The 14887-nt window shown below is 39.9% G+C and overlaps 1 protein-coding gene across 4 annotated transcripts in view; it reads right to left on the bottom strand.

Annotated features, from left to right (window-relative positions):
* Nucleotides 1–6333: 6333 nt before the first annotated feature.
* Nucleotides 6334–14887, bottom strand: part of pax2b (paired box 2b) — a gene marked incomplete at both ends in the record, with an annotated part of 28182 nt that continues 19628 nt past the window's right edge. For 2 of the 4 annotated variants that reach the window (XM_079183208.1, XM_079183206.1), the window contains 3 exons: nt 6334–6455; nt 7926–8012; nt 10094–10195. In XM_079183208.1, coding sequence (XP_079039334.1) covers nt 6334–6455; nt 7926–8012; nt 10094–10195 — 311 coding nt within the window. Of the gene's footprint in view, nt 6475–7925; nt 8013–10093; nt 10196–14887 lie in introns of all 4 variants that reach the window. The other 2 variants (XM_079183209.1, XM_079183207.1) reach the window with 1 other exon arrangement.

The raw sequence follows: 14887 nt of genomic DNA on the forward strand, positions 1-14887 counted from the left end.
CGGGTTTGTTTCCAAAAGACCTGTTTATGGAGAGGAAGTGACAAGAAGTCGAGTTGACAGGCCTGGAGTGAGACAGTTAAATGCCCCTTGCTGCTCTGGATAATTAATAAATAAAGTACCAGGGGAGTCCTGTCATGGCTTCCTCTATGACAGGGGCTGTCTCCAGTGCGCTAAAGCATTAAATGACCAATTCCTGTCAGGCTAACTTCCACTGCACTCCCTTGGCACCCTCTCTCTCTCGTTCTCCCTCTCCCTCTCTCTCTCTCTCTCTCCCTCACGCACACACACTGTCTCTCTTTCTTCCAAAGAGAGCTACTTTGCTCTCTTTGCTCCGAGTTTTTCAGCGACTGATGGCTCTAGTTCATTTCTGCTGAATTAATTGGTCCCTGAATGAATTCTGTTGACAGGGCAATTCATCATGTGTTTGGCCTGACAGTGACTGGGGTGTTGGGAGTGTGGTGGTGGTGGTGATGGGGGAGGCGAAGGGTGAGGGGAGCTGCAGGAGAAGCTGGGGTTATATGGGGGGGGGGAGATGGGGGTTGATGATTCTGCCCTCTCTTCTACCCGCTTGTATTATTCCCTCTTCTGCTAACAGGAATAGCCTGCATCAAATTCTGCTTTCCCTCCTCACGTCTCTCTGAATATTTCCCAGCTCCCCCCGGTTGCAAACAAACACGCCTGGCTGACAGATCCAGCTGATTAGGGAGCTCTTCTGTCTGCTTTGGAGGATATCCTCATTACTGGCCAGTCAGGTAGCAAGCCCCGTTTAGCCCAGGACCACCAGCGCCTGTTATTTGGGACCTGACACGTTCACTAAGAGAGGTGCATTGCATTAGGCTTTAATTGCATCATGTATCACACAATAGCCATTAGGGTAATTATTTACTGGTGAAGGGTAAATGAGGTTTGGCGCTGGGCTGAGCCAGCGAGGCAGCTATGCCTCGTTTTGGCAGAGGTGTTGCGCTCACCTATACGCTAACAAATCTAATCGCCGGTCATTTGCTTCATTTGGAAATATCATGTCATCCAAACCCCACTGTCACCCCACCACACCCCCCCCTCCTCTTATTCTCACACTCACTTTCAGTCAAGCGGCGCACTTATTAGGTCCAATCAATCAATGCTCACTCATTAGGAACCTCCCCTCAAGTATCCTCTGGATGGCCTCACACAGCAAGAGTCAAAAATTACCTCATAATTGCTGCTCAGGCATCATAACAAGCTAGGCTGCCCCAGTGACACGGCCATACAAACAGGTCTAACGCAGGAATTGATGGATACTGGAGAATCGTATTATATATTGCCATATCCAATTAGATACAGCACATAAAGCAGCAGATCCATTCCCTCTTTTCATAACGTCCAAACCACCACTCGGATATAAAGACGTGAAATGCATTTTCATATTTTCTCCACACCCCCTCCCCTCGTCTTGGTTGTGTCACTGCAAATGATAACATCCTGAGGATTTATTGTACATTTGACACACCAGTAACCAAATTATAATTCAGTTGCTGCGGCATATTCATAGAACCACTGTACAAATCGCACAGAGAGTGTTCAGTCAGCATGTATTAGTGCGGAGCGGTTCCAAAGGTCAACAGTTGGATCTGACACTGTGGTTTGAAGTTATGCATGATGAGGTTCACTGTTAGACCTGAAAGAGGAGTGGTTTCCTATTGCAATTCAATACACATCCTACCACATGTGGATCTTCATGTTTTCTTTTCTGTTTCTTTAAAAAAAAACTAAGAAATCATGATAAACATTAATAGTTTTGTGCAACTTTTGAGGCATCATTATTCAACTTCCCCATGAGCAATCTACAGAATGAGGTCCAGACATTAAGGTAATTACTGCTTATCCAATGAGGAGTAATAACATTAATGTCACAGTTTGATATGGAGCAGAAAGTTGAAAAATCAAAGCTGCAGAGCGCCGGTTTTTCCATGTATAAAATGTGCAGTAAATCAAGATTTCAGCACTTGTGCATTAACTTGATTGCTGAACAGGTTTTTCATCTGAATTAAAATGTCTTTACGTAATACTCTAAGTTTATTTACAGTTTGTGAGCTCACACTTAAATTCAGTCAATCTGAGACAATCAATGTCTTTTTCGGTGATTTCACTGTTGATTTTTTAAAACGGAATGTTTGATGAGCGAAGACGGTGATAGGTGCTGATTAGACCCAATCGGATCATCCCAACACTCTTATATTCATATAGTGAATAATATATATTTATATTCCAGAGGATGCTGTTGTCATCTGGTGTGCTGCATTCAATTTGAGCTTGATTGACAGATACATCCAGGTTCACAGTTTATTGGTTTCAGAGGAGAGAGCCAGATATGCCAATTTAGACAGGAAAGTGACAAAAAAGTTTCCATCTAAATAAAATAATTCTGCTTCTGGGAATTCTCAGCTGGGGAGAGGAAAGAGTCAAGCTCCCTTTTCCGCCCCTCCTCCTATAACAAGGGCTGTGAATGACATACATATACGACAGTTAGGGCCTGACAGAACATCCGCTTTTGATGCTTCACAGGGGAGCTATGAAATAAACAACAGGCAGAGAAATTGAATTACAAAGCAAAAAGAGGGTCTCTCCTTGTGGACCCAGAGGCACCAGAGTGCACCAAAAAACAGCTTGGCGTAGGAGGTTTTAGAGGGGCTTATTTTTTATTTTGTACATTGTTGAAATTTGGAGGAAGATACGCGATAGAATGATGGAAACTTCATAATATTCTCATTCAATATCATATCACTGCTATCCATGCAGGACCACAAAGTAAAACTCACTTTTTTTTTTCCATTAAAACAAAATTGAAAATAGTGTTTGGACCATGTCTGAATTAAAAACCGAAAAGCTCAGCAACTGTATTATGTATTCCCATTCTGTCTGACATCATTCGTACATGCTGCTCTATCTCGTGCTTCCGCAGCCCAAATCCTTTGCAAATCGCACGGCGCTAATCAGGACAGTGTCCACTTGTTGTAAATCAATAATGATATAACTAAGTCATACAAGGCGGCAGCAGCGGCGGCGGAGGGATTACGGAGCGAAGAAAGAGTGAAATAAGCTCTAAGAGGGATTTCATGCATAAATCTCTCCCTGCAACTTAGCACAAATTGAATTCAGGCACACTGCTAGAAAAATTAATTCAGCTTTACAACGCGAGGAGAGGTTAAACACTTTATGTGCTGCTCAGTGATCCGAATCATGGAGAAAACATTTAGAGGCATTCTCACTGTAGCCCCCTCTGTGCACCGTGTGATCTTTATACTCGAAAAATAAATACATTTATCTCAAAATAGTCTCATTAAGATCCAGAATTCATTCCGCCATTGTTTATTTCAACTTTTCTTTAGTTATTTTGAAGCTATGTCCTCTCAAGCATTTGTAGACATCAAACGTGTATTTGACATCAAGACACTTGATTTTAACCCATTGTTTAGCATTTACAAGCTGCACACTGTAATGTAGAAGTAAGCACTAATAAGGACATATTTCAAGTGTTTGTCTACAATTATATCTTCTGCAGAAAGAAGGATATTTCCTTGTGTATGGGATGGACATCAGTGAGACCATTCTGGGTTCTTTTAGATTCCTGTTTATTGGAGAAAAAAAGATCTTAAATACAAAACATATAAAAATGTGCATTTTCAGTTATTGTGAGAAACATTTTGAGGCCTTGGAAAACAGCTGAAGCTCCAGATTTGAAAGATTGTTTGAATGGTAGAGATAGCATCCTGTGTGTCTATGCTCAATAGATTAAAAGGCAGTTTGGAAGATGGGACTTCTTTTTTTGGACCTTTTTATAAAGATCACTATGAAGGTCTTCTGTAACATGTTTACTTTTCATTTTGTTGTGTTTGTATTTTTGTAATAGTACCTCACCCTGAAAACGTCTCTTATCAAGCGTTTGTAACCGGGTGCATGAACAGTTAGTGAATGACAATAATCATTTAAAGCAGCTGGAATCATTTCATTATTGTTAATATTGTTTGTATGATGCTTTTTTTGGGGTAAGCAGCACTTTGACGTTGCATCATGCACCAATGCATCATATTTTATTAACTGTTTTTTTATGTGAAATGTTGAACTGCAAAGTAACTTAAATTGTTAAATGAATTGAGTAAAAAGTACATTCTTTCCCTCACGAATATACTTGGTTACTTTCCCCAATTGGTGTTAAAAAACATGTATTAAGTGTTTATACACTAGGGGTTTGAATACAATATTTCCCTTAACCTAACTTGCCATATTGATGGATGAATGAAAATCAATCTTATGCTTGACGCATTTAAAATGTTCAGACCAAATTAGATTTGATTAATTATTTGCATCTGTTGATGATCACAATTTCCAAGCTGACATCTTCAAGTTGCTATCTGGTCTCGCCAAAACCCAAAGATATTCAACTTCCAATCAGAAGCAACAAATCCTCACACGTGAGAAGCTGAAACTAAAACTTGTGAAATTAATCAATGATCAGAAATGTTGTCAATCAACTGTTTCAGTTCTACTCCAGATGGTCAGAAACACCATGCAGCCCCTTTTTTGCGTAAAAGATTTCAGACACTTTTATTATTGTACAAGTGAGACCAGCATAATGAAAGTGATAATACCCATGAACATGAAAGACATTTTTTCTTACTGTATTTACAGAGAAGTGTCTTCACATCACACACACAAAATCCTTCTACAAAATGAACAATTTGTAAATAACATAACAATTAAATAAACTCCACCTACCTTTAGGTTTACAGCTGAATATGCATATGATGACCATCTCTGCACTGCATAGAATTTATACATATACTTTTCCTCATGAACAACGTGGATTTTTCCTAATAATAATAATAACAATAATAATAATACTGCACTCACGATGCATATAGGCGGCCTGTAAATAAACATGAACAAGAACTAAGTCTTTGGCAAATGCAAATACATTCACTTGACAGATAAAGAAACCATCATTCCAGCTGGATTCAGAGAAACAACTTGGCCTGAAACATGTGATGGAGCTGACGTTCGGAGGGAACATGTTTAAGGCATTTAGCTGAAATCGTCGCCCTGGTTTTTGACGTTATTGGAGTTGTCAGAATCCGATGCTTCTGGCATCAAACTAGACAAATGATACTGGTTTGACTTGGGATGGCTGTTATATCCTTGTCTGTGGTTGAATGCCAAAGACTTAATCAACTTAAATAGAAATGTAAGCTGTGAGAATATAGTAGTGCACGTCAAGGCAGTGACATGATGGGCCTTGGATTACAGGAAAAAACTGTGAAACTGTAAGTGCCTTTTCAGACTGAGACTCAATAGACTTACAGTCAGTTTCATGAAATAAAGCAAATATGCATCATTTTTTTTCTGCATAATAACGCTCCAGTGTTGCAAACCTCCAACATAGTGCAAAATCAACAAAAAACACAACAAAAAGGTTTTGCCTGATGACTTCTTGTATCCTGACAAATAAGAAACAGTAAAACACTAGCCAAGCAGTCTGCAGTCGTTACGAATTATAAAAATGAAATAAAAAAATCATTTTAAGAATATATTTACTAGTTTCTTGAAATCTTGCAAATAGCGGACCATGGTGATATATTGTCATGGCTCCCTCTATTTTTTCAAACGGATGTTTCTTTATTTATTTCATTTTTCATTTTTACATCTTGATTGTGTATCACAGAGAACATGTCCTAATCTTCTCATGGCATCAAAAGCGATCGATTTACTCATGCTGGATGTTTGGTCGTTGACTGTTCGGATGGATAAAAACAACGTTAGCCTGCCACAGCCTGCATGAGCCGGCTGCTAATCTCCTCTGATCTCACTGCGCCGCCATCTGAATCGGAGTGGGAGACGAATGGAAACTGTGGGTGGGGTGGGGGGGGGGGGGGGGGGGGAGGCTGCTGCTGCTACATTTTTAAGCTCCGGACAGCGTCCCTGCTGAGAGCCGTCAAGAAAAGGAATGTACAGTATTGATCCGTGATGGGATGAGACTGCGACACTGTCACAGGGGGAAAATAAATTCAGTTTTTGTTTGTAGTCTTTTTCTTTTTCATTTTTTAACTGCAATTAGCAGTTTTCATTGTGTGGTGTTCGTGTGTGTGTTTGTGTGTGTGCGTAGTGACTTTCAGTGTCTCTGATGATCTTCTTATAGTTTTTTTTTTTTTTTTTTTTGGGGGGGGGGGGTTTCGTGTGTCCAAAAAAGCTGCGAGGAGAAAAGTCGTCTGGAGTGTGGAGACCAAAAAAACGTTTCTCATTGTGTGAGCCGGGAACATTTTTATGCGCAGTTGCTCAGTGTCCAGTGGACCATGCCGCTCACACCGGGGCAATATGGAGGCTAAGGCCATGGTCCTGCAGGTTGATTTGGTTTCCATGGTAACTAGTGACGGTCATAGGCAGTGGCAGCAGTGGGAGGGGCGGAGCCTCTCGATGCTGCACTATAATAATAAGGGGAACCTGGAAAGTTAACAGAAGAACGACTTAAAACAACAACAAAATGACATTTTCCAAATGTACAATCACAATTAATTGTTAACAAGCTGTTTTACACATTGTTCTTTTACTGTACATGATAATAGTTAATTGACCGTTTCAGGGGGACATAATGTAGTTTACAATGACGATTAAAAAAATGTTTACAATGAAGAGTCCTTGATTTCAAACTGATGTAGACAAAAGCAGGTTTCTAATTTCTAGCCAGCGTGGAAAAGTATAATATAACCTTTTTTTATCCACTGTAGCTATCAAGTTAATTAAGCTAACGTTAAGTCCACGACTTGGCTAATAACGTCATCTCTTCCTGATTTAAATGTTTCCAGCTAACTGGTTTAAAGACGAGAAGAAGACTGAAACTAAAGCTGCATGTCCCAAATAATAAGTCATCATTCTCATTCTCATTGTTGATGATCCATGTAGAATACATGGAAATAAAGAAACGGTCTTGTTCTAGAGTTAGCCTAGTATTTTAAGTATGATGAGTAAAAATGTAAGATCAGTCTGTTATTTAGTTCTAACACAAATCTGTTTGGTTGCTTAGCTTACATACATTTTTTCAAAGAGCATGTTTTTACTTTAGCCTCAACCCTGATTGCATTCAGGACCAGCTTTCATTCAGTAGGTCTGCTAATCATGACATGTAACCTCACGTAATAATGTATTTAGTTAGTGAAGGGCTCCTGTATTTAAGAGTTGTGGTAACGCCAAGTTCACGCTAAGGTAGTTGTCGCACGAGCAGCCTAGCTGTTCACACCAGAAGCGCATTTTCCTGCTCCGGTCAACAAGCGATTCTGCGCCTCTGCTCTTTTTTTTTCTAGAGTTAAACTCTGTCTCTGTCTGTCTGCTTGTGTTTAGACATGACTGACAAGTGTGTGGACTATAAGTAGTCTATGTAAATTAAAAACCACAATCACAAACAACAGTGACACTAGCCCATTTCTATTAAATATGTGTATACATGATCAGATTTTGAAATTTCATCATTTGGGGTTTAAAAATCAGGGTAAATAGTAAGCTAGTTTGCGGGGCATGCTAATGATTGCGGCTCAGAATAGAGCAGATAAATCTAGTTTCAGTATCGCTCTTCTTATAGCCCCATGCACACCGTTTTGGCACGTGGAGAAATCATAAAAATTGAATGACAGTAGAACAGATATTCCCATTCAAATCAACATAGCAGGATGGTCAGAGTGGCGACCATTTTTATGTGTACCTCTGCCATTACGGGCATATGCATTCTATTTCTATGGTCAACGCACCGTGCTGAGCGCAGTGTTCTTCTAAACTAGTCAAATCCCCCAGCAAACCGTTCAAAATCCGTTCTACTCTCGTTCTATTTCTATGGTGGAAATCCGGCCACAATCGCTGTTTAGCAAACGGTCAATTAATCCACTTTCTCTCTCTTTACTCACTTAGTAATGCTGGGTTGCTGAATCGCCAGGCGTCATTGTAGGTCGTGTACTGCGGGTGACTGTATGGGTTCCCCGAAAACTCACTCCCTGCGAAACAAAACAACAAATCAATTAGCATTTCAATGCATCAAACCATTACCCCGTTCACATGCAGTCATTTCTCGTCATTCAAAACAGGATGCAATTTGAGGGGGAAAATGATAGTCATCGATGTGCGACCAGTCAAGCAAGTAATTTATTTCTTTTTCATTTCACTTAAGTTATGCAACACTGAACAATACAGGATGCGACACTGAAGGCGGCTTTCCCTGTCCCATTTATGGATATCTACCCATTCTTCTTCCTCCACTATATTCCAAACCAGTCCAATAAATACAGAGTGGTAATAAACAGTTTCATGCATACATTTTTGATATGCTGCAATAAATCCTGCAGCCTTTCTTGGAGGATTTTTTAACATCTCCAATCTGAACCCCCTCCAGTCTGAGCTCTGGTGTTTGGTGCGACAGAATTTCATTGCAGGGGAACTAACTTGGAGCATGTCAGTGAGCACTGCTGTTGGTTCAACATGTTTCTTTCTTTTACGAGACAATAAAGGCTAGATTTTATATGAAGCTGGTGAGAAATGGCTTTACTTTAACAGTGTTTTGTGCCTGTCACTAAATCTTAGTGGTTGTGTATAGGATGAATGGGTAGTAACACAAAACCACAAGCCATGGGATGGAGTTCCTCATCTTTTGCTTTGGGCCACATAACAACAAATGGAAAGTAAAAGTATGTTTGACTTCACACTTTTCAAACCGACATGATTTAACAGTTTTATTAGTCAAAAGTGAATTCAGACTGCACTGCCACAGGGTGCTACCACGTCTCCCTCTGTGTTTTTACTGGAAGCTGTTAAATGGACTCAACTGTTTACAGAAGCATTTCAAAGAATGTAAAGTCTCTATTTTTAAAATAGCCTTTCATAACAGAGGCAGAAAACAAAACTAGAGAGCACTCAAAGAGCACAAGCCTATTGTGTGCCACAGTTTATTTAAACTGAAAGGCCAATCTAAATGAATAATGTAGTAATACAAAATATCTAGAAAACATATCTGCATCAAAATACACCTAGGAATAAAGCATCATGGGATACATGTGGCAGATTATTTAGTTTTTTAAATGCTTTGAACACCAGAAACAAAATTCCATTCACCTTTTTGTATTGAAGTGGCAGGAAAACAAGCTATCATTCAAAATATATATATATAACCTGTCCTGGAAGATGCCACCAGAGGTAAAAAGAAATATATTTCTTTGTAATTTTGGTTAACTGACACAAAGAAATCCTTGCTCCATGACCTAATTTTCAAGTTTCCATGATGTAAAATAAAGTTTTGTGAAGATTACCTGCTAACTAACAGACTAAAACAAATGGCACAGTTGTTAAAACCCTCCTGGCAGAGGTGATAACCAAACTCGTCACCGCAGCCCTTCATAAAAGAGAACAGAGGAACAGCCAGAGCCTGTGATGGGCTGTGTGATTGCTAAATGATATGCAAACACAGGACACACTCCACTGGTTTCCCCATCCATGTGGTTTAATCACATCAAAGCAAAATGCCGGCTGTGGTTTGGCTGAAATGTGTGTGGTGATGCTGGAGCTGAATAAGCATAGAAGCTCAGCACCAAAACTGCATCCCTGGCAGTGAAACACAAGCCTGACCTCCTCAGAGAGAGAGAGAGAGCGTTTTAAATATTTACTGGGCTCCCATGCCTCTGCCTTTTGACCCTTAACTGTTTGCTGTGAACCTGAACTGCAGGTTAAGTAGAGGAGGGGGAAAGGGATATGCTCTGGAGCACAGAGGCTGGGGAGGGCCGGTAGTGCTGTTTATCGACGGCCGGTGCGAATGGCAACGCGGGAAGATAATGAGCTAAAAAGGCTGAGAGGAAATCTGAAGGAAGGGAGAGCGACTGTCCTCTCCCCTGTCTCTGATCACGTATTCTTATCCAATCATACACACAGAGCTAATATGAGAATGTGCGTCTTGCTCTGCAGGTCAATATGTATCTCCGCTGCGTAACTTGGCACTAAACTCTCTTCACTCTCCTTTTTGAGGTCAGTGTAACCGGTTAAATAGACCCCTTAAAGACAATATGAAGCGCTGACGTGGTCTCTCACTTACCAGGAACCATTCCAGCGAGCGTTGAAGTTGGGTAGCTGCCCTGACCTGTGGGGGGAACGTGTGGGGGGTATCCAGGTAAAGTTGTGTTGGCCATGTCCCGACCTGAAGAGACAAAAGGAAACACAACAAAACAAAACAACACTTCATCAGAGCTTTCTAGTTTTAACCTGTGACTAGCATTAAAAAAGTGGAAGAAGACTTCAGATCAGCGACATGATATTGTAAAAGTTAAGTATCATCATGAAAATGTACAGGCAAAATTATTCATCCCTCTGATTTGCCCCTTTGAGAGTATTATTAGATATATTAAATATACTGGGATATTATTACTGATACATTTAATGATGTAGCATGCAGAGATGGAACTAATTGTACCTACATATACACTGTTGGTTAGTTTAATCCATATACATTTGTTATATTTTACTGATTTTATATTTAAAATGGCTGTAGTCAAGTACAATGTTTGCCTCTGAAATGTCATGGAGATGAAGAATAAGTACAACTCCCTGAAAACTGTACTTAAATACACTACTTGAGTAAATGTGCTTCGTCACTTTTTTATCTCTGCTTTTTAGTGTTCAATTTCAAAATGGAAACCAGATACTGCAGTTACGTGACACAGCGGCTAACACGTTACTTTAGACATCATGACTCATCAACCACCGCAAGTCAGTCAGCACAACAACTCCATTTTCCCTTTTGGTTTAGAGATACTTTCAAAGAGCGTAGTGTCATTTATTAAACCTGTTTTAATAGCATCGGTCCACCTCCCTAACAGTAGAACTAAAAACAAGACAGCAGCTGCTGTTTCGAGCCAACTGAATACTGGTCACATAAATATGTGTCCTCATTACACAGTTCTAACTCGTCTAAATATGGCAGCCCCTCTCTTCCTCTGTGAGTCCGAGCACAGTGGCCCCTCTGCAGAGCGTCACCCGTCCGGCTGCAGATATTCAGCTCCGTAATTGAGAGTGACGGTTGGGTTGTCCTCACTGGCCACGGGGACATTTGGACAAAACGTAGCACGTAACCCCAATCTGCACTGGGGCCAGGGAAGGAGAGGCCCCCGTTATATTGTCAGCTGTGAGGGCCACTTGGACTCAAAGGGGGGAAAAAAAAACAATCATCTCCAAATGGAGCTTTAATGAGGAACTAGTATACGAGAGCACCACAAGAAAAATGTTCTCCATGTTGTTTACAAATGTTTGACGATCTAAAGGAAAACTTTTTATTTTGATAATCCAAATTCATTTTGCATTTCTCTTGTTCTTTATGGAAAAGTGCGTCACTAAGTCATGATTGCTACTTTATTTTAGATAGCATTGGAAAATCATGGACATTGTGTATATTATTTTGTGTAACGCTTTTATGCTGTCTTATCGGCCAAGTATCTCTTGAAAATTACATTTTAATTTAATTTTACATTTGACCTAGTTGAATAAAAAATGGAGATGTACATTTATGCATCTGGCAGAGAACCCCAAGTTGTTTGGTTTTGGACACTGCACCACAACTGAAAGGTTTTACTCAGTGCAAAGAAAGATAATGCATGATACAACAAAATAAATCTGCAAAAATGATCCACAAATAAATCCAATTCATTCATGTGCAATATCATGAGCAACTTATTTGTTTAATTGAGGCTGAGCGAACGGGCCCTCTGGGTATTGAAGTACCTGCTACTACAGGCTGGCAGGCATACTGGCTACAGTGGGTGCTGACGGGGGGCTAGAGGAGTGAAACGGCTGGTGAAGAGGCGGGGTTGCAGGCCTGGAGGTCCAACAGACTCAGGCCTGCTGAGGATAAGGAGGAGGAGGAGGAGGAGAGGGGGGATGGAAGGAACCATAAAAGCCTTGTATGGCTAATCTTGGACGATAAAATGATCTAAAAATGTGTGCTAAAATACTCGCATTGTTAGCAACATGACTGTTGAACACTTTTAGCAGTTATCTTTAGACATTTCGTGGCAGAAAGCAATGAAGTGCATTTATTCAAGTACAGTACTAGTTTTTACTTGTAATGCCTTTTCCAATACATTTCTGAGAAATTGCACTTTTTACTCTATGTTACAGATACAGTTACTTGTTACTTTGCAGATAAAGATTTGACATATATGATCTGCTAGTAGAATGTAACGCTTTGCTGTAGATTACACTACTAAACAGTATTTAAAGTGTTTAAAATGAGCTCCACCCTTGCATGCAACTTTATTAAAAAGCTGCTGGAATTCACACCAATAACAATCTATACCTTGTATATATAATATAATAATATACTCTGCATCATGGGTGACATTCGAAGGCTCATAAGGCTGCTGCAGATATATATATATATATATATATATATATATATATATATATATATATATATATATATATATATATATATATGTATATATAAACACAAACGATAAAGAAACGATTCGGTCTTACTGCTCTCTATTATTTGCAAATCTCAGCATCGCTGTATTGTATGAGGCCTGCTGAGATGTGACTTTTGGTTAAAGCGGAGAGACTGGAGGGCTGCGGAGTTAAAGAGCTTTGCAGAGAAGAGTGAGGTCATGCTGGACTTTTCATTTATAATAAGAATTAGTTAGCCACAAGCCAGTGCACATAAGTCAAAGGGAGCCGTGGGAGTACTGTAGGTGGGGGGTCCAGCAGGGGTGAGGCCATTGTGTGTGCGTGTAGACATTGGTAACTATTGTCTAACTGTCTCGGCAAACACCGAGCCAATCTTTTCTTCATTACTATTGCAGCAGCTACAGCAGTCGTACATGTTTTAATGAAAATAAATACGGCTATCTCTTCATTACCTCGCGTCAAAGAGAAGAAATACATAATGAGAAACGGATCTCTGCCAAGTTTAATCTCTTTAAAAAAATGGCTGAACTGCAATGGAAAGTTTCTTTTCTTGTTACTAGAGATGCCAATCGGTTTTTTTACTCAACTTTTCCCATTTCAGATATTGATTCTGAGACTCCCATACATCCAAATTCCACAATATTGTTCTAGATTGGTTCATAAAATTGCTTTTTTACCTTTTTGTAACATCAGTTAATGGCAAAGGAATTGTACTTAGTGTGGGTCGGTCACTTCTAGCCGATACCTGATCAATATGACCCCTGATACCGATCCAGTGTATCTGATCAGGGCATCAATACTTTAACTTTACCCTCATTGGAGGCTTCAATTTTCATTCTAGCCTTAAATTGCAACAATAAAACACACATTTTGTTAGGTTTTTTTGTTTCAATTTTGGAGACAAGTTGAACATCAGCTTGTATTTCGGTGAAAGCATGAGTTAATATTTGAATTTGCAAATATACAAAAGATTGGAGATGTGAAGAGTATGTCAAAGGTTTATATTTCCTAATAAGAAATCAGTGAATGTCAGTCTATTGCCATCAACTCCAGTCTTTTCCCATCACATATTGACTCTGTTGACGATAATAATAATAATCATCGCAGCCTCTGTTGAATCCTGTTTTTGTGTATTCCAGGATACAGTTGGCAGTGGCTGCCAGCAGCTCTGTGACTGTTGCTTTATGTCCCCTTTAAAGCCCTCTTTCTGAGAGGCGCCAGTTCGGAGAACTCTCTGTACAGCAATGATAGCCTCATTAGCTGCTTCCTAGCCTTTGTTGTTTTTACAACAGAGATGTGTGTGCAGATTCTCATTAAAAGACAGGTTTCTGTATATTGTCTGCTTCCTCTGACAGTCCCCTTAGATTGAATGCCAGCAAATCAAGCTATTTATTTTTCCTCTGCCCTCTTTTTCCTTCCCTGCGAAAATCAATTCAAAGATTTCTTTTGGTTTGCTGTTACAACATCTTGTTGATTCCTGTCTTAATTTGAGAAGTGGCTTGTAGTAGTCGCTGCTGAGCTGGGAATACGTAATATGAGTATTTCTTGCTTTTAGTGGGCCTTGAAATATCAGATTTTTACAGACAAGATTGAGTATTTTGAAGTTATTTGAAAAACGGAGAACAAATGACAGCATACTGACAGCACTGCTGGTTATTTCATTAATTCAAACTACACAGAGTATACAGTCTAAACTATTTTGTCAATACTTGATACTGTGAGAAGACAAAGATTTGTGAGTTGTTCTCAACCCAAAACAACGTGACAAGAAACTATTATGCGCGTTGTTTTTTTTTTTTGCCTTCAAATTAACTCGGTGTCTTCAAATGGGAAAGCAAGATAACCTTCTCTTTATTTGGCACGGGAACAAAGTCATTTGAGAATGACTCTTTTGCTTGCAAGAGTATTAAATTTAGCATGACAGGGACACCTTCATGTTTGCTACAACAACAACCAAAAATCTTTGACCTCCGTTTTTCTAGGCTATATGCAGAATGGGGCAATTTATCACAAGCCAAAAAATCGCAGCACCCTAATTAATTACAACTAAGTAAAGAATGTTTGGAGAGCCAAATTGCTTTAATTCCCCAAACACCGACTGAAAGTCATTCATTATCAAATGTGTGCTCAAAGGTTAGTTTGCTTTTGTGAAGACGAAATAAGCATTAATTCCGGAGCTCGGGCCTGCGTTTCCCCCTGTGGGGAGACGGGCGAGCGCTTTGTCACGAGGCCACACATCACTTACGGCAGGTTCGCTGTCTGATCTTTGCTCGCTGCTCACTGGGCAACGGCAGGTCCTGATACTTTCTGTGTAGTTCACCCTGAGAGCACTCACTCACCCTAATTGAACGTAAAGTGTGGACGGTTATGTTTGCTGGAGGAAGTTTTGTTTAGAGAATTAACAGGGGTGTGCAGAGGCAGCTGCTCGAGG

This window comes from Pholis gunnellus (assembly GCF_910591455.1).
Source record: "Pholis gunnellus genome assembly, chromosome: 21".
Lineage (NCBI taxonomy): Eukaryota > Metazoa > Chordata > Actinopteri > Perciformes > Pholidae > Pholis > Pholis gunnellus.